This window comes from Apodemus sylvaticus, chromosome 4 (genome assembly GCF_947179515.1).
Source record: "Apodemus sylvaticus chromosome 4, mApoSyl1.1, whole genome shotgun sequence".
Lineage (NCBI taxonomy): Eukaryota > Metazoa > Chordata > Mammalia > Rodentia > Muridae > Apodemus > Apodemus sylvaticus.
This window is the reverse complement of record NC_067475.1, coordinates 101,143,068-101,167,112: the sequence shown is the minus strand read 5'-3', so window position 1 is coordinate 101,167,112 and position 24,045 is coordinate 101,143,068. Positions and strand designations below refer to the sequence as shown.

Below are 24,045 nucleotides of genomic sequence, written 5' to 3'. Positions count from 1 at the left end.
CAAAATCTACATCATCTGTGACCTTTTGGAGCACACGATAGGGCCCGTCCTGCTGGTCCAAAACTGCAGGATCTCCATGACACAGAGTCGCAACAGGGTAACAGGGAGGAGTCCCTGCGAGTTTTCGATCCTGATGATGTCACAGAAGCCACAGGCCTAGAACCAGACCAATGACTCATCGCTATGAACATTTGCAAGATGTATAGACAGAGGGTATACTGCGGGATACACTGGCATCTTCTGTGATATCTTCTACACTTTGTTTTATGTTCTTATTTTATTTGTGTGGGTGGAGGTTGCAAGGACAGAGGGTGGATATGAGAGCACGGGGAGACGAGTGAGACTGGGGTGCATGGTGTGAAACTCACAAGGAATTAATAAAAAGTTGGGAAAATGGTTGTCTTTCAAAATACTGTATGTTTGAATAACGAATGTCTACTCATATGAGGTGAAAAGTAGGTCATCCAAATCATGGCCTTGTAAATATGCTTTGATGCTTTCCATAAAAACGTTTTATAAACACACCATAAAGCCACAGACCGTGAGCGAGCCCTGTGTCACTTAATAGCTCTCTACCAAGAGCTCTTGACCCTTCAAGGAGAAACCTTGCCTTAGCATCTGCTCTCTGTGCCAGCGCTTGTCCATCCTACATCCTGTGACCCACTTCTGCAGAAACACTATTCAGAAACTTCCAGCATTTGTTTACAGTTGACAGTGAGAAGGTGACTAGTGACTGGCAAATATGTTATTGTTCACTACAGCCGTAAATATTTTTACACTACAGTAAGAGTGATATAATTTCCAAGAAACATTGTTCACCTAATTCCTAATTCCCTTGGGAGAATAACATGAGATCTTTGAAGAGGAATCATATAAAAATATGCTTTTCTCACTTGAAAAGCCATTTTGGAGTTGCCACAATCTGTGACAAAAATTTCTGTCCTTTCTGTAATAACAAAGACAGTATAGATTAATAGGAGTGAAATGGTAGATTTCAGTTCTAAAATTCTAAAATGAACCTTATAAATTAAATGACTGCCTGCCATCTTACTAGACTCTGCATACGTTCATCAAAGTTCTCAACATTTGTCCATATATTTTAGATAAATGATCTAATGAAAGCATTCCAGGCAGCAGCAGATCTGCTCACTTGCTAGCTTTGTATGAAGGAAATCGCTTTTTAAAATAATGTAAAGTGGAAGTTATGTGTTAAATTATTATTTCTCTTGACACAGTTGCATGGGTTAGTCTGAAAAAACACTGCCATCAAGCCTCCAGCCTGAGCTTGATCCCTGTCTGTACATGGCAAAAGGACAGGACTGACTTGCACAAGTTGTTCACTGAACTCACCTGTGGGAAATAGGCAAAAAAAGAGGGTGAAGGTCTACTTCCAAGGGAGCTCCCTCTCTGACCTACTTCGTCCAGCCAGGTGCCATATCTCTGTTTCTACCATCCTCCAAAAGGGCCGTCAGATTATGAAGCCATGTGTGAAGTAAACCAATGGATTTAGGTTAGAGCCTTCACGAGTTGCAATTACACTGGGGACCACACCTTCAACACATGAGGTTGGGGAATATTTAATATCCAAGCCACAGTAGACATACAGCATTTCAGTTCATTTATAGCAGAAATTTCTCCAATAACTATGAAGTGAAGTATCAAAAAGCCAAGATCTTTTAAGAAGCCATATTTATATTGAAGATCCTACAAAAAAACTAAAAGCAATGTGCTTATAGTGATTACAGGGAGATGGAATATTACAGATCAAGAGCCAAGTTTATCTTGGGCTAGCATCAGTGCCTTTGCCTTTTAATATCCTTTTACCCTCAACCTTTGTATCTAGCCTAATAACCTCATAACCACAAAGTTAAACTTAGAATGTATCATTAAGCTTATCAGAAAGCTAGCTTCCACTGATTAAGCTGAGAATACTATATGGTAACTTCTGGAATCCATCCAGAGGTTTCCTCTTGGCTCTACCTGGCCTTCCTGATGACCCCACAAAGGCATTTGGTAAAGACAATGTGGTATTCTGAATGAGAAGGGCCCCACTGGTTCCTAGGTTTGAATTCATGGTCCCCAGAGAGTGGAATTGCTTTGAAGGATTAGAAGACAAGTGGCCTTGTTGAATGAGGTAATGGCTTTTTGGAGGAAGGTTTGTCATTGGGGGTAGCCTTTGGGGTTTCAATAGCCTACACTAGAACCAGTGTTACTCTTTCTTGCCTACTGCCTCAGATTAAAAGCTAGTGCTCCAACACCACACCTATCTGCTTCCTGCCAAGATGGTCATGAGTTCAACTATCCTCTGGAACGATGAATCTAAAATTAAATGGTATGTTTTATAAGAGAATATTTGGACATGAAATCTCTTCACAGCAATAGAACACCAAGACACACTGATTTCTTTTTTTGGTTCTATGACTGTAAAAGTTCATGTTTATCTCTTCCATGATAAAAAGAATTATTCACAGTAACTTGAATGTTGTTCATCGTTAGCTCATTATCATATATTTTCTTTCATGAAAAAGCTTTGTTTTACATCAAATCATAAGCAAAATGTTTTATCAAAACAACTTAGCTATACAATATATCTATTCGTTTATATTTCTGTTCATGTGGGATAAAGAGCTTCATGGAAGGGTCCTGGGTGGCGTCGTCCTTCCCAGCATTCCAGAGGATAGACAAGCTCCTTTCAGTGAAGTTATATCAATATCGACAGCAGTGGCCTCAGACACATTTCACAAATAAAGTGAGTGACATTTAAACCCTGAGAATTGCTAACCACCTGTGCTCTACAGCATTGTATCCCAACCCAGTCCCAGTCAGTTAGAGTGTAGTTCTTTGAAGCTGAAAACATCGCATGGAGAAAGTCTGGCTTGGATGTTTCAACTTGACTCTGTCGTGAAGTTATGGATCAATGGGTCGAAGGCCTAGGCAAAAGGAGGCATAACATTAGCAATTTATCTCTGGTTTCTTTCCAGCTTGACAGCTTAAATAATTTGGTATCTTCACTAACCTTTCTCTCTTTTCAAAGAAAAATCAAAAGGGACTTATCGCCCATCATATATTCAACATATATAGAGTGCTTAGCTCAATTCCAATTCTTCATTTTCTAAATAAACTTTGCTGCATGCCTGCTGTCTTCTCCTAATAGGGCCTCTCTGTCAACAGCCTTAAATTACTAACTATTGAATTACCCAGATGTAGGCTCTCAAGCAAATGAAAAACCAAACCCAGTGGGGTTTCATTGTTACTGTTTTGTTTTAGCCTACAGTAGGCTAAACTACCTCTGAAATTACAAATGACAAAAGGGAAATAGGTGACATATTCTTGTTCTCTGCACCCTGAGGAGAAAGATTCCCTGGCCAAATGACTGAGGTAGCCAGATCTAGAAATCAGGGCACAACTACCAGAACATCCCCTACTTATATATGTGAAAAACCAATGTACGAGCAAGAAACAGCTGGACAAAAAGTGGACTTAACAAAAAAGAAAGCTAGAAGCCCCAACACCAACTATCCACAAGAAGCAGTTTGTAGTCGTCTTTGTTACTCTCTGTAACAACCATGTCTGCAAATGTGTCACGACTGTGAACATTTATCTGTCCCTATCAACTTTGCAGCCAGCAGATTACATGGGAGGTGACACAGCATCACACCGCCTGCTATTTCAGAGAAATGGATGCTTATGCCTAAACTTCCTGTAACACTCACGCTTTCAACACTTGAGAAGCCACAGAAGATGACCCAGCAAAATCCAGCAAAGTCAGGCTCCCATAGAATCCACTTGTTACCTAGGTAACAGTCTCAACTGAGTTTCTAGCTCTAAAGGTGCATCAGCCATCAGCTATTTGAGCATAGACACCTCCAGTCACATAGTCCTTCCCCTGAGGACCCAACACAAGCATTGTCATGTCTGCCTAAGTTCACCCACAGAATGTATGATGCTAATAATGAGATTGCTTTATAGCACAATGTTTGGGCTTTGTAATGCAATAATAAACCAACAACTCCACTGAGTCACGGAAAATCTGGTTAAACCACGTACTGATGAATGCTAATATTTATATGAAGGTTGGTGTGACAGTATGAATAAGAATGCCCCCCAACAAAGGCTCATAGATTTGAATGCTTGGCCACCCAAGAGTGACACTATTTGAAAGGATTTGGAGGTATGTGTTCAGGGGTGGGGGGTGAACTTTGAAGTTTCCATGACCCAAGCCAGGCCCGGGGGCTCTCTCTTTCCTCCTGCTGTCTATGGATGCAGATGTAGAGCTCTCTGCCACTTCCACAGCGCCTCCTCCACCCTGTGCCTCCATGTTCCCTGCCCTGATGAGACTGAAGTAAACCTCTGGAACTATGAGCAAGCCCAGTTACATGCTGTCTTTCCTACAGTTGCTGTGTTCATGCTGTCTCTTCACAGCGATAGAACTCTGACGAAGACAGCCCGCCTTGTGCTGGACAGTTGCCACTATTAGGAGAGAAGCTGCCTGGCCTGGTGTTCTGAACCTGAGCTGGAGAGTTCAGATTCAGAGTTTCAAGCCCCTGTGCTTCACCATCTAGTAAAAGGCAATTGAGATTTTTCTAACATGTCAAGTTCCCATGTGAGTGGGAATTTATATGTGTAAAATATTTAACATAATACTCAGAAAAATAAAGCCAATAAAAGTATGTAGAATGATGCAATTCTCTGTTTTATGTTCACAGTCATTTTGCTTTTAAAGGCATTTTTTTTCCTCATAAGTATTTGTCTTATTTTACAAAGCAGACTCACCATAGACATCTATGGGCAATACCTTGCAAATGTGCTTGGACAAAATGATAAATACAGTTAGAAAATGAGAGGACCTTATTATAACAAACAATGGGTTATTTAGTGTCTTTAGCTGAAAATCCGCATGTTCTACAAAGCTGTCATGGGTAAGACTCTCTGAGCCATAACCACCAAAATGACTGTGAATTAAGAGAGAAAATTAATTCCCAAAGGAAATCACTGTAGATCTCATTATTTCAGGAATAACCCACCCTAGGACTTTAATTAAAAATAATATTTATTCAAAATAAATGAGTGCTGGCAGGTTTCTGCAGAAGCCATAATCTTGGTTATGCTAAATCTTCTTATATTAGTGCTGACATCATTAATCTCATTTGAGATGCCCTCCAGTCTGACAGCCCGTACAGCGCTGGGGCAATTTCTTGCAGAAGCCTTTTTATCTTCACTGAAGAGTTATAATTCATGCAGATACCTAATGTAAAAAAAAGGCCTGGGCAATTACAGACATCACTCTGAGATCTTCAGTGGCACTTCATCATGTCAGCAAGTATCCCTTAATGAGTTTGTTCTCAGACAGAGGCCAATATCTCAACACCGCCATCAAATTAACAGCAGCTACCTTATTGCTTTCTGTATGTAAACCTACCAGTCTTCGCCCTAGAAAAGCTTCAGGTGTGCTATCAAAATTCACAGAATAAATCTAGATAAAACACAAAGTTCATTAAGTCAGAAAAAATCAGGGGAAGGAGAGAATATAAGCGGGAAGGTAGGAAGCCAGAGAGATAGAAACATGCAAACTATAAAGTGCCCACTTCCAGATTTGCCACCTAACTGTTGGCTCCGCTATCAAGCCAGTATAATGATTAACTCTGATAATTTTGTTCTGGCCTCCTCTGATTACTTTTGTATAAGCTACCAATAGGCATGTGAATAATGAATACATTATATACCTGTTCTAACATGTGAGGTCTGAGCTTCAATCTCCAGCATTGCAATGCATAAATAAAAGAAAGAAGGGTTTTTAAAGTCTTCAGGAGAAGAAACAGATCGATACTTGCATAGCAGGGGTAAAGCCCAGTGTCACAAAAAGAAAAGAACTGATTGAAAGTACATACATACATACATACACGTGTGTGTGTGTGTGTGTGTAATATACATATACCCATGACTACTGTGTGTGTGTGTATGCGTGTGTGTGTGTGTGTGTGTGTGTGAGAGAGAGAGAGAGAGAGAGAGAGCCCCATGACAGCAAACACTAAGAGGGTAAAATCTTGGATTAAGACAGTTTTATATGCAGATTGTTTTTTTTTTATTCTTTATTCTGACATCAATAGACTTCTTTTGCCAAAACTATACTACAAGGTGATGTAGACAAACATTTGAGATGCAAGTCTTTTACACTGATATAGTGTTAATCTGATTTAATTTTAATTTTACTAGGATGAGTTCTACAACCAACAGAATACAGTGAGCCTGACAAGCTTGAACTAAGCTTCTGTGATCCAGGTGAAAGTTAGTCCTGCAGAAATGAAAATACTGCCTTGTGACCCTGACATTTTAAAACCTGGACCTTGGTGATGTGGCTGAGGACCGGTGTCCACTGACAAGGGTGTCATGCCAGAGGCCAGGGGACATTGTAACTCTGCCAACACATGATTTGCCAACCACCATCTCGTTTAGAGTTCTGTCCAGAAGCTGGTGCGTACATGCTGTGGGGTTCATGTCTCTCTCTCCTGCCATGAAAGGCACTCTCTCAGCAACTGGATCACAAGCTCAGTTCAGCCCACAGGCTTGTTTTCTGTGGCCTGCTCAGAGGTACTTTGTTTTTAATTAGTTGCTAACTTTAAAACAATTAAGAGAATTCATTTAAAATCCATGTTCTCAGTGGGCATGAATCTCTGGGGGCGGGGGACATCTGAGCGCTGTATAGTAGTGATGTCCCTTCATCTGGAAGCCAGCCACCTGCAGCAAGCTCTAGGCCCACCCCTCTGGTTCGCCACAACTACACAGCATAGTGACAGGAGTGATGGTTCTCAGCAGGCTGTGTAGCCTTAACAAGTGCTTTCTCTGCTCTTTCCCCTTAGCATGCTCTTATGCAATAGGCATAATAAGAGTGTTTATCTCTTTCAATCTTTTGAGCATTAACGCCATGGCCAGCGTACAGCAGAAACTCAATAAAGTTGGTTGTTATTTTGATTATTAATTCCATTGTCATTTTCTGTAGTTCGCTTTCCTCTCATTTATTATTTGACTGGCTCCAATCTGTGATTTTTCCACTCTGCCTGCAACAGACAGTCAGGTGGACAACTCAATGAATATTTTTGGTTGCTTGATGGTTTGGTTTTGTTTGGGTTTGGCTCTTTCTTTCTTTCTTTTTTTCTTTCTTTCTTTCTTCCTTCCTTCCTTCCTTCCTTCCTTCCTTCCTTCCTTCCTTCCTTCCTTTCTTTCTTTCTTTCTTTCTTTCTTTCTTTCTTTCTTTCTTTCTTTCTTTCTTTCTTTCTTTCTTTCTTTCTTTCTTTCTTTTTTCTTTCTTTCTTGTTAAAAAAGGGGGGTGCCAGAAGAACTCATACCACTGCATTGATTAAAGGCTCAGATTCTACATGTCACAGCTGACCTTCCAGCTCCAACTCTCCCACCCCTAGCAATATTACTGTAGGAAACCTTATTTTTCTACAACAGCCTGTTTTCCCCCTATGAAACATTGACAGGCTCTGTGAATCAATGCACATTGAGTATAGGAGGTTCTAGCTTTTCTTAAGTAACCTAGACTTGTGAAGACAAATACCATGGGTTCTTTGATATGTGGATCCCAGATTTTAATATGTATACACTTACAGGTATGTAGGTGCTCTAATTAGAAGGGAAGGAGAAATGAAAGGGGAAAAAAGGAAAGGAAGGAGGCGTGCGAGCGCGCGCGCGCGCGCGCGCACATACACACACACAGGAAGTAAATATCATACAGCTCAGAGCTTTGCATGACCTTACAGTGACTGGCAGCAGATAATTTCATTACTGTGACTAGTAAAGGCATCGAAACACATTATAGCTGGGCAGTGGTGGCACACGCCTTTAATCCCAGCACTTGGGAGGCAGAGGCAGGTAGATTTCTGAGTTCTAAGCCAGCCTGGTCTACAGAGTGAGTTCCAGTACAGCCAGGAATACACAGAGAAACCCTGTCTCAAAACAACAACAACAACAAAAAAAAAAAAAAACATTATAAAGGAATGATGACATCCTAGTCTTCTGTATTTTTTAACAGATTCTCTTGGCTGTCCTGCCAGTGGGGGCCTAGCTTGGATTCTCTCCAACAGCATCAAGGATTTAAAAATAACTCTCGAAGCAGCCCTTTAGATAGCCTAAACTAAAACAACTCCTGAGAACAGATGACCTCAGTACTATTTTCTGAAGAACATTTTCTATTTTTCCATCATTTTAGGTTCCATAATCCTACTTTCTTTTTTAATTTAAAGTGCTCCTTCTTTACCTATGTCAGTGCAAAACACAGATATCATCCCAACCAAGGGGCTAAGAAATAGTTTCCATGAGTGACTACAGTAAATGAGATTCAGGTTACCATGAATGAGATGTCCCACTATGAAAGCTATTGAAGGAGATTTGATTAAATACAGAAAAGGTCACAAGACAAGGCATTTACCTGATACCATAAGTAAGCATGTTGTAGCCAAGCTGAGAACATTTTGCTATGGTTTTCAGGTGCTATCAGATGGCTTTCTTGGCTATCGGCTTGACGGAAGCTGGTCATTAAATACATTTAAAAGTCTTGATAAGAGAAAGGAAACAGAATTGGGCAATGGATGATTATTAAAGGGATTAAAAAGCAACCAAGATAACCTGGATCTCTGCAAAAGTCTTATCACAAAGTTTAATCAGCCATCTGATCTTGAAGAATCCTGAACAGGGATAGCTTTTGTCCTTTATTTCTGGAAACTTCAGTTTACACCTAGAGACACAAACCATTAACAAACTTTCTGTGCCAAATCAATGGGAAAATATTACACTTCATGAATTGCCTTGAAAGAAAAGTTTCGGAATCTCAGTGAGAATAAAATCCTAAGAGTAGCAGAATGCTGATGTTAAAAACATACAAGCATAGCCTTATTTTTAAGAGCCAAACTGAGGAATAATCCAAAATTCTTTTGATGATGGATGGATAACTTTATACACAGTGAGAAAAATTAAAGTGCCACGACACAGTCCAACTGGGGTGGGTACAAGAAAGAAACAAATCTCAGAATATTACTTACTCTGAGTGGCATGGCTAGAAAGTAGCAGGAGGAAATTCTCTGGGACATTTCATACCTTCATGGGCTGGAGAGATGGCTCAGGGGTTAAGAGCACTGACTGCTCTTCTAGCCGTCCTGAGTTCAAATCCCAGCAACCACATGGTGGCTCACAGCCATCTGTAATGGGATATGATGCCATATCTGGGGTGATATGAAGACAGCTACAGTGTACTCATATCAATGAAATTTTAAGAAAATATTAAAAGAAAAAGACTTTCATCACTGTAACTTGGCAGTGTTTACACATACCAATTACTCCAAGGTCTGTGTTTTCCTCCAGGGTTGTCACATGACACATTGTATCTCATCCTCAGAACACACCTGTCCTAATTTCATTCTGTTTCTGTGATAAACAGCAATTTGTGGAATGGCATTTGTTTCAGTTTAGGCAGCCAGGTCACAGGTGGTCCCCAGGAAGTCAGGGAAGGAGCTGAAGGCAGGAACCTGGAAGCAGGAACTGAGGCGAAGGTCATGGAAGAGTGCTGCTTGCCGGCTTGCTCGCTTTCTGGCTTCTTTTCCACTTGCTTTCTTATATAGCCCAGGCTCAGATGCCTAGGGGTGGTGCTGCCCACCGTGCACTAGGCTATCTCACATCTATCATCAACCAAAACAATTCCTCCAAGGCCTAGTCACAGGCCAGTCTGAATGACCCAGCACTTCAACTCAGGTTCCCTTTTCCCAAGTGACTCCGGGTTGTATCAAGTTGACAGTAAAACTCACCAGGACAATATCTATGCACTGTAAATATATTGTCTATAACGAGAAGAGGGTACAAAGTCCTTGGGGGCACTGAAATCCACAGGAATGAAGATGTTTATAACAGTTTAAAACCCGGGAGTCTGGAGAACTATAATGAAGTATAATTCCAGCATTCAAACATTTATTTCTTTCTTCTTTCTTGGGCACTTGAGATAGTATAAATATATTGAAATTTATAAGGTGCTGTAACTGAGGGTTTATAGAATCTTTGATATGTGAGCTAACGTGTGTCCAATAGGTATGTCCAATAGGCCAGAGAATTTTGTATCCTAAATGGCTAAAATAGTGTCTGAGATGTAATCGATCCTTCTTAAGTAACCGGTGAGTTAAGGGGTATAAATTTCACTGACCTTTTGAACTCTCAGCGTTACTGGTAGAGTTACAGAACTGGCTTGTATTTCATGCTTTGTCTCTGGAAGTCTTTCCTTGACTTGGTCCGTGTTCTTCCAAAGGAAACAGAAGCAACAGTGTGGTTAGAGACCACTTCTGTGAATGTGTAATTTACCACACAAATGGCCTAGCATGTGATCCTTTTAAATGTCGAAGGGAGGCAGAGTGGGACGGTGAGATAATGCAGGCCGTGCAGCAGGACAGACCTCAGCTTAAAGCGTGAGTCGGTTCTCTGGGTGCCAGTGCTTTCGTGGATAATAAAGGATAAACATCTTAGCGCACGTGGGGCGGGAAGGGTTAACTGAGAACAGGAATTTGAAAGCACTTAGGGCAATGTTTGGAAAATAAGAAAAAATAGTTAAGAACCATTATCCTAATAAATCGTATAATTTTACTCTCTGAAGGTGAATTTCAAGTAATGTGATTTCAGGTACCTTTGTACTGCTCTGGAAAGTTCAAGTAGATATCTATTTCCTTCCTCTAACATTTTGTTCAAATTCGCATTCTCTGTAAAGACTATGTGGTCTCCCCTATTTGTAACCTCACACTCACTTCCCCACTCTTGAATTTTCAGTGAGCATGTGACTACCGTTTCATGCCTAACCTGTCCTTAACTATAAATGACAGGAGGCCTTCGCAACTAAGTTATTATAACTGTGTTTGCCGCCAGTGCCAAGGCTCTCTCCTCTTTGCCTGGTCTACACCGCTAGTGGTTCCTTAATGAGGTGTTCATTCTTTCCTGACCACACCCCTTCTTTCTTCCCACTTAAAACTGGTGTTATGGACTTTTTAGTCCCAATTCTTTTTCCTGCTTACTACCTTTAAGAAAAGGCATTGTACAGAATGTCTGCACTGCCTTCATGTGCTGTGGGTGGCCCCCTGCCAGGCTGTCTTTGGACTGAATGTTTCATGTTGGTTTGTACAGGATGATTCTAAGAAAAGTGCCACGCAACGACGACGAGATAGAACTTTTTCTCACAATTTTCCTTATTTTGCCTCAATGCAAAAGTGTTCTAAAATTATTGTTTGTCATGTATTCATTTAATTTTTTTTAAGTATGTAGTCTCTAACATTTGCTTTGTGCCAAACAGAAACTAATTTTGGGTGTTGTAGAGACAGTTTTGCCATGGAATTAGTTTGCTCTCTGAGCATTGTACTGAGGCCAGAGGAAGATTAAAATAGCCTATTTATTTCCTGGAAGGGCCGTGTTATTTTAGATTGTGAAGTTGGCCCTGCCTCAAGCCAATCCTTTCAGGGCAGCAGGATGACCAGAGAAACCTGGTGAAATAGGGGGGAGGGGAGGGGCTCAAAGGATTACATTTCCAGCTCCCAAAAATAACCCTGAGTACTTCTGCCACTTCCAAATCAGGTCCTGGTCCCTTCTTCCCAGTGGCAGCATGAAGGAGGCGTGGACACCCCTCCCCCTCCCCAAGAGAACTCCCTGGAGAGTGTGGGGACAGGTGAATTGAGGGCATGTGTGCAAGATGCTTCTTCCTTCCTTGTCATTTTCCTCCTTTCTCCTCCTCTCTCTGTCTCCAGCTCCAGGAAGGGCCTATATAGTACTTTTCAAACCCCAACAATTGAATAAAACCTTTCATATTGCCCCCTTCCCTCACCAAACCACACCCAAATCTTACCGATACTATTTCTTGAAGATCACTTAAAATGTTTGGGCTTATCTTTAAGGTACTGCAGTGCTTTAAGACGAAAACCATCTTCCTTACTATAAATAGAAGGTTCTTTTATACTGTAATGAAAATAATCGAAATAGAATTTTAGCTAGATATGGCTGCTTGTTTCAGATCTTGTGCCCAAATTCTGCTTGTTAAGAACATTGGCAAGGTGATGAAGATTTGATCTGATCCTTGAAATGGAGCGATTTCACTTTGCTCTCTCTCTCTCTCTCTCTTTCTCTCTCTCCCTCCCTCCCTCTCCCTGTCTCTCTTTCTCTCTCTCTTTCTTTCTTTCTTTCTTTCTTTCTTTCTTTCTTTCTTTTTCTTTCTTTCTTTCGTGTATTTGATCCTGTGTCTAGATATTATTTGTGTATTGGGAGACACTGCTTTGAGTTTTAGAATTACAGAAAATCATTTTGTTTTGTTTTTGAAATCTCATAGGCTGCATCTTGTTTCCTTCAAGAAGTGAATACAGCCAGGCGGTGGTGGCACACGCCTGTAATCCCAGCACTCTGGGAGGCAGAGGCAGGCGGATTTCTGAGTTTAAGGCCAGCCTGGTCTACAGAGTGAGTTCCAGGACAGCCAGGGCTACACAGAGAAACCCTGTCTCGAAAAAAAACAAATCCAAAAAACAAACAAACAAACAAACAAACAAAAGCAACAACAAAGAAAAGAAGTGAATAAAGTACTTGTTAATTGTTCTCAAAACCTTTTTTTCATTATTTGACCAGCTACCAGAGAATTGTCGGGATTAAGGGCGATTTGGCCAAGGTCATTCAGAACTGGTCTAATGTTTTGGTTCCGGTAGCTCCGAGACCAAGCTGTCTCTCAGGAGGCTCGCTGAAGGGGCCTCCAGACAAACTTCTAGCCTGCAGTGTGTTTACCGCGGTTGCCATAGCAGCCACGCACCGTCCTTCCCCCTTCTCGTGCTACCTTAGTGACGTCATAAAGCCGTGGCCAATGGGCAAGCGGCCATGCGTCAAGCCCCGCCCTAGTCGCGGGCGCGGCGATTGCCGCAGGCAGACGCGCGAAGCTAGCGGGAAGCAGGCCGGTGGCGGCGCGGCGAGCTGCGCCCATTTCCACCCGCGCCCGCCGCCCGCCGCAGAACCACGATGTTCCGGATGCTGAGCAGCAGCTTTGAGGACGACCCCTTCTTCGCGTGAGTGTGCCAGCCGCGCTCGCCAGGAAAGGCGAGGGCACTGCGCCCCGCAGGTCGTGGGGGGACGCCCGGCGGGAGGCGCGGAGAAATGGGGGTGGAGAGGAACGGAGTAAGGAAAAGTGGGTGTGAGGAGAAATGAGTGAGGAGAAGCGGAGTAAGGAGAAGTGGGTGTGAGGAGAAGTGTGTGTGAGGAGTGTGTGAGGAGAAATGAGGGTAAGAAGAGGCTGAGAGGTGTAATGAGGAGGAGGAGAAATAAATGTGAGAAGTGGCTGTGAGGAGAAATGAGTGTGAGGAGAAATGGGGGTGAGAAGTGGCCGTGAGGTGAAATGGGGTGAGGAGAAATGGGTGATGGGAAGAGAAATGGGGGTGTGAGGAGAATGGGGGACTCGAGAAATGGGGACAGGAGCTGAAGAATTTGGGAGTCATTAGGGGAAGAGATCGAGATATGGGGTGTGAGGAGAGGATCTGAGGGTATTTGGCAAGGAGAAATGGAGGACAGGAGAGAGAGACGAGCTGAGCAGGATGGGGTGAGGAGGATTTAGAAGCCTGAGGTGAGGAGAGGCTTTGCTGGTGGGAGATGAGGACTAGGATCCTGAGCCATGGCTCAAGGTGCAGGCTGCTGACGATCTGGGGCGACTTGTGAGGGTGGCCTCGAATCTGAAGCCCTCCTGTGCAGCAGCAGGGCTTAGCTGGTGACCATAACTGCCATCTTGGTGGAACTTCTGAGGAGAAATAGTCCCTTAAACTTCACATAGGGGTGGGAGTGCTTTCTAGGGTGACAGTTCCTTGACTTGAGAAATGGTGGGGGGGGGGGGACTGTTTTTTATTTTCTTTTGCTTGAGAGAAGTCTATCCATGTAGACCTTACTGGTCTGGAACTCGGTGTAGATCAGGCTGATCTCCCAGAAATCCACCTACTGATGCTTCCCCCTCCTCCTCCTCCTCCTCCTCCTCCTCCTCCTCCTCCTCCTCCTCCTCCTCCTCCTCCTCTTCATCCCTGGGATTAAAGGTTGTGTGCTAGATTATTTAAAACAAGTTTTCATGTAGTGAAGGCTATCACCTTGACAGCACTACTAAGTAGGAGAGTTGTGTTGGCTGCTTCGAAGTGGTTGGACGTTGCCATGCGACACTTGTTTGTTTTCTTTACCTGCTTCATTAACAGAATTGGCCTTGCTTGGGAAGGGACTTTTCATTTTATAAGTGCAATAATGGGGCAGGAGTAAAAGAAAATAGTGTGCAATGAACACCTCTGGTAACAAGGAATGGTGAGTGGTTCTCAGTGACATAAATGAGGCCTTGGAAAGAAGACATTTAAAACTAAGTTTCACTATTATCTAGCTTTCTGTGTATTTTTGACCTTATTATATTCCTAGTTATATTAAAATGAGTAGTGTCTTAATTAAATGTATAATTTGATATGTAATTAGTATCTTCAAAAAATATGTCTAGCAGGAGTGTAATTTAATCTGTTGGATGACTCTCTGAGCAAAGGCAGGGAACTCAAGATTTGAGGTCAAAAATAGTAACAGATCACAAAGACATACACTTCAAAAAGCTCCCTTCCTCCCTGCTTAGCAAAGGAAAGACCATTAGTCACACACAATTTTTTAGCCTTCTTCAGAACCAACCAACCATCATCAAAACTATAAGGCAAATTTATAATAATTAACTATATACTGATTCATGCTAATAATTTATTTTACAACCACTATTTATAGAGTAAACACATCTGGGGATAAAGAAAGAAAAGTATGAACTTATACTATCAAGTAATGAACTTATATCAAGTAATTTGTTCTTTAACCCACTCTTTTTACTCCAATCCTAACAAAATGGGAATTCATACTTAATATAAATTAAAGAATTAAGGTGACAAATGTACTAACCCATCTTCTGACCTTTGGAACATATAAGGGAAATAGAACACACTAATCATGCTCACTGTTTTTTTTTAATTAATTTATTTCTATTTAACATGCATTGGTGGTTTGCCTGCATATATGTCTGTACAAGGATGTAAGATCCCTTATAACTGGAGTTAGAGACAGCTGTGATCTGCCATGTGGTTGCTGGGAATTGAACTTGGCTTCTCTGGAAGAGCAGCCAGTACTCTTAACTCTGAGCCATCTCTCAAACTCCTACTTACTGTCTTTATATAAAGATTGTACCTGATGCTAACTTTGTACCTGATCATTGCATTCTCTAAAGGTTACTTTAATTTAGAAAATATTCAGTAAATATTGTGTAACATGATCTAGTATCTTTTGTGATTTATTGAGCAGTTTATGGGTAATTTTTCTTGATTGCTAATAATAATTACTATTTTCATTCAATATATACCATCATTGATGGTGGAACTACCTAATTAAAATATTACTCATTTTTAATTTTTTTCTTTTTAAAATAAACTTTATTGTTATTACAAATTTAATATTTGTAAATTTGTCATAAATAAATAATATCATATGCCAAAAATAAGTATGACCACAGATCTTACAGATAACAATGAAGTATAGGATAAATATAAAAATAGCTTTCTGGAGAACGGTTTTGGGAAATGGCCAAAAGCATACATATACTGAAGAGAGGAGCCAAGGATATAAAAAGAAAAAGAAAACTCTACCCTGAGCTCAAGCTCCATAATGCTCTGTGCAAAGCAGTCAAAGCTATGAGGGAACTCAAAAGTCTTTCTAGCCTAAGAACCAAGGACAGAGCTCAGCACTCTGGAAAGTGGGGTTGAGAGTGGGAATGAAAAGCATCCTGAAAGGGAGAACTAGACGGCTTTTCTGTATATAAATTCTGCACAAATCTGTATTAGGATTAACCACCTGTGCACAAACAAGAGCAGCTTACTGAAGAGGATTCAGGAATAAAGCAAGATTTATTCTCCCATTTAAGACAGAATTTGGATTTTAAGACAACCTCATTAATTACCTACTTAGGATTCATCATTCCTGAAGAATATAACAAAACCTCTACAACATTATAGCCACATTCTGTATGTTGACTTTATATGACTCATTTCTAAATAAAAGACTTATTCTGAAGTTATTAGTTATTCTCTCATCCAAGATATTAGCATTAATGGCCAAAAATTTAAAGAAATTATAATTTTGCCCCATATGTGAAGGAAAATATGACTGTCATGAAGGAACATATATGTCTCAGCAAAGAAAGCGAAATTTTATATGTAACATGTCTATCTCTAATGTGTATAAATATGTTATGTATATATTAAATATCAAAAATTCTAGAGATGAAAATTATATCTGAAAGAAAAAAGATTGATTGGGTAGGCTTAGTAGAATGGAGACGGCAGAACAGACATAAAACTTTCATAAAGACAAATAGAGAAAAAAAGTGTAGAACCAAATGCAGACTCCGCCGAAATTGATGGCTTTCCTTGAAATCATTTTAAACATTCTTTTAGGAACATGTCTGTTGTGGCAGAATAATGGTTTCTGTAAAGATAATCATATTTCCAGAACCTGTGAATATGTTATCATGATGGTCCAAAGTTCTCATTGGCTTCTTCTGCCTACTTCAGTTTCCCTCTAGTAGTTTAAGACCTTTTTCTTGAAATGTGTAGTAGATATCTATTGCTGCACTAGCTTATAGAATCTTAAAGTGTTATATCACTCCTGTTGATCAAGAAGCTTAGTTAAGTAGTTCTAACTCAAGTCTCAGGAGGTTACAGTCTATCGAACTGTGAGGTTATCACAATTATTGTCTAAATGAGCATCCATTTTCAAGTTTATTCTCATGGCTGTTGGCTGATTTAGAAAAAACACTTTTAAGTTCCCTCATGTAAACTTCTCCTCAAGCCATGCCAGCCATTGTACCTGAAAGAACACCTGAGAAAAAACTCCTAGTCTTTAAAATACATAACTTTGAATGTGACATTCTGTTATTCCATTATCTCTATTTCCAATTTATTAAAAAAAAAAAAAAAAAAAAAAAAAAAAAAACAGAAAAAAAACCAAAAAAACCAAAAAAATCAAAAAACCAGGTCCAGAAGTTCAGCTCATGTTCAAGGACAGAAGAGGTTACATGATGGCATGAACACCAGGGATTTGGCACCGTAGAATACCATTGGAGTAGTTGTCTATGACACATATTTGAACAATTGCTTAGTGCACCATTATCAAATTTATACTACTAACATAATGAGATGATGAAAGAAAAGACAACAAAATTGTTATAAATAGACTGTACAGTACAAGGTCATAATCTGTAGTAAAAACAGCAACTGGGCTGGGGAGTATAGCATAGTTGGTAGTGTGCTTGCATGAAGCCCTGGATTGATGCCCAGAACCAAATAAAATTAGGCATGGTAGTAGATGCCCACAGTCCTGACACTCTGAATGTAGAGGTAGGGGGTTCAGAAGTTCAAGGCCATTCTCAGCTATATAGTGATTTCGAGGCCAGACTCAGCAGCATGAGACCCTATCTCAAACAAAACAAAACAAAGATAAAAAAGACCTCAACCTGAAAAATATCAAAGACTTATAGCTGTGTGGTTGATACTTTGAAATGAAAGGACAAGACTAAGGGTTGTTTTTAAAAATAATTTTATACAGACATACACATACACACTTAACAATCAGAGAGAAAAGACACATTTTTAAATGGATAGGATATATTTGTTATTTGTGCACTCATTTTGATCACTTATATAAATGACAAGTAGAAAATTACAATGACAGGATATTACTGCTCAAATAATTTAAATTAAAAAAAGCACTGAATAGTTGTAGCAGCCTTATTTATAAAGACAAAAACCTAGAAATAGTTTTGATTTTATATATATATATATATATATACATATATATATAATATCCTTGAATATATATATATATAATTTGCTTTATATATATACATATATATATGCTAGATTGAATTAATATTTGGTGAATAGAATAGTAGGGATAAATTATAGAAAGCATTATTTTGAGTCAAAGAAACTAGATATGAAAGATGACACACTATTATATGAGATTCTGAGAAAGTCAAAACCATACAATACTGTGGTGGTTAACTAGTGGTTAATCTGGATTGACAGCTTTACTTGAGAAATGCCTAGATTAGTAAAGCACACCTTTGAATATTTATGAGAAGTTTCTGGAGAGGATTAGCTGAGGTGAAAGACTCATGTGAATACAGTTAGTGCTATCTCAACTGGCTGGAGGCCCAGACTGAGTGCAAAAGACAGAGTGTTTGATGTGGGTATTCTTCTTGCTTCCTAACTACTTCAAAAGTGAGCAGCTTTCCTGCATTTTGCCCTTCTCTGCCACAACAGACTGAAACCTCTGAAATTATGAGTAAATTAAATCCTTCTTAAGTTCATTCTGTGAGGTATTTTGTCATGATGATGAAAACCTAACACAAAGCCTAGTAATGGTGAGTAGAATTTGGGGAGATGATTTTTCTACAAAGGCTCAAAACAGAATGTTGGGGGTAATATAAATGTTGCTTAGATTGTAAATTTTTGAAAACTCAAAACTGTACAATTATTGAGTATAAATTATACTCAAACAAACCAAAATACACTATACATACACTTAAACAGAAATCCAGTTAAGCATTTGCTAATCCTAAAGCAATTACATTTGAAGCAGTTGTGCTTTTTAGAAATTTTTGAGGGAGAAGAGGATGGTGGATAACATGCAGGTATGGTCTTGCAATAATCTTTTGGAGAATAAACCAGAGAAAGTTATATACAGCTATAAAAAAGCTATAAAAAGAGGTGAGTGTTTGCCAAGAAGTTTCTAGTTTTTTGTTTTGTTTTTTGTTTTTTTTTTTTTTTTTTTTTTTCGAGACAGGGTTTCTCTGTGTAGCCCTGGCTGTCCTGGAATTCACTCTGTAGACCAGGCTGGCCTCGAACTCAGAAATCCGCCTGCCTCTGCCTCCCAGAGTGCTGGGATTACAGGCGTGCGCCACCACCGCCCGGCTTTTTTCTAGTTTTAATAGTAAAGTTTAATACAGTACTTAACAGAGCAGAATAAGAGAAGTCTAGAGTACATCCTAGAAGGATTGGCTCAGTTCGGAGTACTGTCTCCTTCCATTGAAGGAGAGTGCCAGGATTGTGACTTGCATCTGGGAACCAAAGAAGGAATACTTAAGGACTGGAAACAGCAAGCAGGCAAGAAACCCTGTTCAGACAGACTACTTCCATCCAGGTTTCTCCCATTTGCTTCTATTCTTGATCTATTTAATGCCCAGTACAAATTAAACTGTTAACATTTTATCTTTTCTATTTTTTCTCTCTGTTATTTCTTTTTTCCTTCTATTCTATTTTTTAATGAATTCCAAGAGAATACAGTCGAATGAAATGAGGTTAATGTGAGATGTGAAGATGGAATTCAGTAAAGAAAAATTAAGAGGAAAATCAATTTGAAATGCTGGAGGTGAAATATTCATTGAATCAAAAAGCTCAGTGAATATTTTCATCAATAGAATGGGTCAAGGGGAGGACAGAATATTAGAGCTTTAAAACAAGGTGAATTAATTGGAAAATTGTTACAAAGAAAAATTAATAAGAAAATATACAAGAATATAAGATCTAGGAACACTATGAAAAGATCAAATCTGGACTGAAGAGATGGCTCAGCAGTTAAAAGCACTGACTGTTCTTCCAGAGGTCCTGAGTTCAATTTCCAGCAACCACATGGTGGCTCACAACCATCTGTAATGGGATCCAACATCCTTTTCTGGTGTTTCTGAAGACAACTACAGTGTACTCTTATAAATAAAATAAATCTTTTAAAAAGAAAAGACCAAATCCCTGAATCATGGATGCAGAAGAGTTTCATACTAAAAGCATAAAAAAACACTTTGAATAAAATCATAATAGAAAATTCCCCAAAGCTAGGAAAAGAAATGTTTATCTAGGTACAGGAGGCATTTAGGTTTTTCAACTCAATGAAACCAGAAAATAAAACTCACACCAAGTAGTTAAAAATTAAATATGGAGAACAAAGAAAGTATACTCAAAGTCATGAGAATAACATGAATCATATATAAAGATAGGCTTATCAGATTTCTTAGGAGAAACTCTAAAAACCAGGCAATCTTGGAATGTGTATTTCAAACTCTGAAAGATTGTCAGTCCAGGTAATTATTGCTAGCAAAACTGTCACAGTAGAAAGAGAAAGAAAAGCTTTCCATAATACAAACTAATACAAGGAATTGATAATCACTAAGGCAGCTATTTAGACACTTGAATCATTTAGACTGAGGAAAAAGATAAACATCCACAAGTCTACAAGAAATGATAGCTGTGCTGGAACAAGAGTTAAGCAAATTAACAAGAAAATACTAAGCCTGACAAAAATAACAAATCCATGCCATCAGTATTAATGGTCTTAATTCCCTAATTAAAAGATCAACATAAGCTTACTATTTGTTGTCTTCAGGAAGTGCTCTTTTCAATCAAAGACAGCCAGAAACCAAGGGTAAAGGGATGGTAAAAATGTTTCAAGCAAATGGAACTAGGAAGCAAGCAGATATTTCTGTTATTATGTAACAAAATATATTTTAAGGAAGCAATCAATGAAAAGAAAATTTCTATTCCAGAAACACACACAGACACACACACACACACAGACACACACACACCCCACTGTAAAAATTCATTTCAATACCTGTGGGGAAACTGCTAATTAAAGTCGAGGTCCACTGTGACCAGATAGCCTCTGAGCTCAGGGCAAAATGGGAGACTCCCTTGTTAGCAGGTTTTCTCCCTGACTTTGTCTTGAGGCTTCAAGCCCCAACACTTGCCTCTACCTAATGAATGTCATATAGCCCTAATTAGCTTATGGAATTAATTTCCAGTCTTCTGACAAGACCTTTTTAGCCAGCACCTGAGATTCCTGAAATGCTTCCCCATGCTAATGAGGTATGCCAGGTACCCTAAGACTTTGCGTATCTTGAATGTTCCTGTCCTCAGTCCCCAAAAACTTCATAAGCCTTCAGTCAGTAAAGTTGATCTGCCTACTGACAAGTGGTCCCAGTGTGGTCATTCACCTTACATTCTCACAGGGTTTCCAATGTCCCTGTTCCCACTGCCCTCATGGGCTGTATTGGCTGACACTCCAGGAGATCAGGGAGTACCACAAATATCTCATACCAATAGGTTATCTTAACAAAAAGTAGAGAACATCTGAGTTATATGACCTTGAAAAAACATTAAACAATCTAAACCCAAAATTAGTGGATATAAAGAAATAACATGGCAGAAATTAATAAAGTAAAAATGTAAAAGAACAAAGAATCAATGAAAGATTGAGTTCTTTAAAAAAGATAAACGAGATCAACAAACCCTCAGCCAAATTAACCAAAGAAAATAGAAGACACTAATTAATGAAATTAGTGATGAAAAGAGAGACAGTACAACAGATAACAATGGAACTCTGAAGATCATTAGGATGTACCTTAAAGAATTTATTTTCGCTAAGTTAAAAAAGGTCACATAAAAATGGACTCATTTCTTGATGTGTATTTCCTACTAAAGTTAATATGAGACAAATAACTTAAACAGATTTATAACTACTACCAAAATAGATTGAAGCAGTAATTTAAAAAAAATCTTCCAACTAAAGCAGTACATGCCAAGGTGAATTCAATACTGAAATCTACCAGACTTATAAAGAGCAGCTAACACTAGTACTTCTCAAACTATTTCAGAGTAAAGACAGAAAGAATACTGTCAGACCTTTTTTACAAAACCAGATAAAGCCCCAACAAAAATACATCAGTCTCTATGATGAACATAGACAGAAAAATTAACACTAAAATATTTGCAAACTGAATTTTAAGAACACTTCACAAAGATTCATCATAACTGGCTTCATTCCTAAGATACAAAGGTAGGTCAGACTAATGCAAACCAATAAATATACCACATAAAGGGATTGAAGGAAAGAATTCACATGATTATTACAGTGCATACAATAAAGATTTTTTTTAGAAAAGGCAACATTCCTTTATGATAAAATCCCCAAAGAGACTAGGAATGGAAGAAATATATATCAGCATAATTAAGGCTATATATGAGAAACATGTTAGCCAACATCAGAGAAAAACTCAAACCATTTCCACTAAGATCAACAAACCCTCAGCCAAATTAACCAAAGAAAATAGAAGACACTAATTAATGAAATTAGTGATGAAAAGAGAGACAGTACAACAGATAACAATGGAACTCTGAAGATCATTAGGATGCACCTTAAAGAATTTATTTTCGCTAAGTTAAAAAAGGTCACATAAAAATGGACTCATTTCTTGATGTGTATTTCCTACTAAAGTTAATATGAGACAAATAACTTAAACAGATTTATAACTACTACCAAAATAGATTGAAGCAGTAATCAACAAACCCTCAGCCAAATTAACCAAAGAAAATAGAAGACACTAATTAATGAAATTAGTGATGAAAAGAGAGACAGTACAACAGATAACAATGGAACTCTGAAGATCATTAGGATGTACCTTAAAGAATTTATTTTCGCTAAGTTAAAAAAGGTCTACACAATATAGTTTGCAAAGTACTAAATGAGACAAAGCATATAAATGGATACAAATAGGAAAGGGAGAAGTCAAAGTATTTTAATTTGATATTTATATGATCCTTTACATAAAAGATCATAAAAGCTCTACCAGAAAACTCTTAGATCTGGTAAACACTTTAAGCATTTTTGGACACCAAAATCAGTAATTTTTATATATATATTTAAAAACAAGAAACATGCAGAAAAAGAAACTAGAAAAACAATCATGTTCACAATTATTTTTTTAAAAAAGTTACTTTGGAATAAACCTAAGAAAGGACTTTTACAGTGAAAACCTTAAAACAGTAAAGAAGGAAACTAAAGAAGACATTAGAAGACCTCCCACGTGAATATATGGTTGAGTTAATATTGTAAATGTGGCTATATTACCAGGGGCAATTTACAAAGTTAGTATAGTCTGCTTTAAAATTCTAATGCCACAGCACAGGCCTTTAATTGCAGGACTCAGGAGGCAGAGGTGTGTGGATCTCTTGAGTTCCAAGACAGTCAGAGCTACATAGATAAACCCTGTCTCAAAGAAATAATAATAATAATAATAATAATAATAATAATAATAATAATAATAATTAGCCTTATAAAGATTATCAGTGACTTTGGTTTGACTTTGCAGATATAATCTGTACTTTTATGGTGTTCATAAACATAAATATGGTTCTCAATGCTTGTATTTCAATGATCTACTTTCAGGAAAGTTAAAAATAGTATTTTTTGTTGTTGTTGAGGGAGGGAGGGAAGGAGGGAGGAAAAGCAGTAGTGCAGGCACTTGTAGAAGATAGAAGTTATAGTGAGAAGCAGGTATATATGAGAAACATAAGTCTTCTGAGGGTACTGGGAGCCAATCCCCAGTCCTCTAGAATTTCTTAACCACTGAGCTATCTCTCCAGCCCCAACAAGTATGATTATTTTAGGAGAACTCTTTCCAAATTTATTTATGCAAACTCAGTTTTAGATTTATTTATTTTATGTATATGAGTACACCATTGCTCTCTTCAGACACACATGTCATTACAGATGATTGTGAGCCACCATGTAATTGCTGGGAATTGAACTCAGGACTTCTGGAAGAGTAGCCAGTGCTCTTAGCCACTGAGTCATCTCTCCAGCCTCACACATTCAGTTTTAAAAGACAACTTTTTTAGGGTCTTTGGTGCCCATATTTAGCATGGAGTATTCTTTATTAATCCTATAGAATGGTTTCCTGATAGAAGTATTTTTGTGATGTTTTTACAGTTATAGAATTATGTTGTAGACATCTCAGAGTAGTCTTTCCTGATAGAAATATTTTCTGATATTGTTTTAGTTTTCCTCATCTTAAACTACTTATGATGTGGTAATTTAGATTTACCATATTTATACATGAAATATTTCATTAGTATAATAAATATAGTGGATAGCAAATAGGATAAGATTTCATTTATA

General features: G+C 38.6%; 1 protein-coding gene across 1 annotated transcript in view; it reads left to right on the top strand.

Moving 5' to 3' along the window:
- Positions 1-12,909: 12,909 nt before the first annotated feature.
- Mlf1 (myeloid leukemia factor 1) overlaps positions 12,910-24,045 on the top strand; it is a 29,908-nt gene continuing 18,772 nt past the window's right edge. Inside the window, exon 1 of the mRNA XM_052180390.1 lies at positions 12,910-13,058. Coding sequence (XP_052036350.1) covers positions 13,012-13,058 — 47 coding nt within the window. The 5' untranslated portion in view covers positions 12,910-13,011. The remainder of the gene's footprint in view (positions 13,059-24,045) is intronic.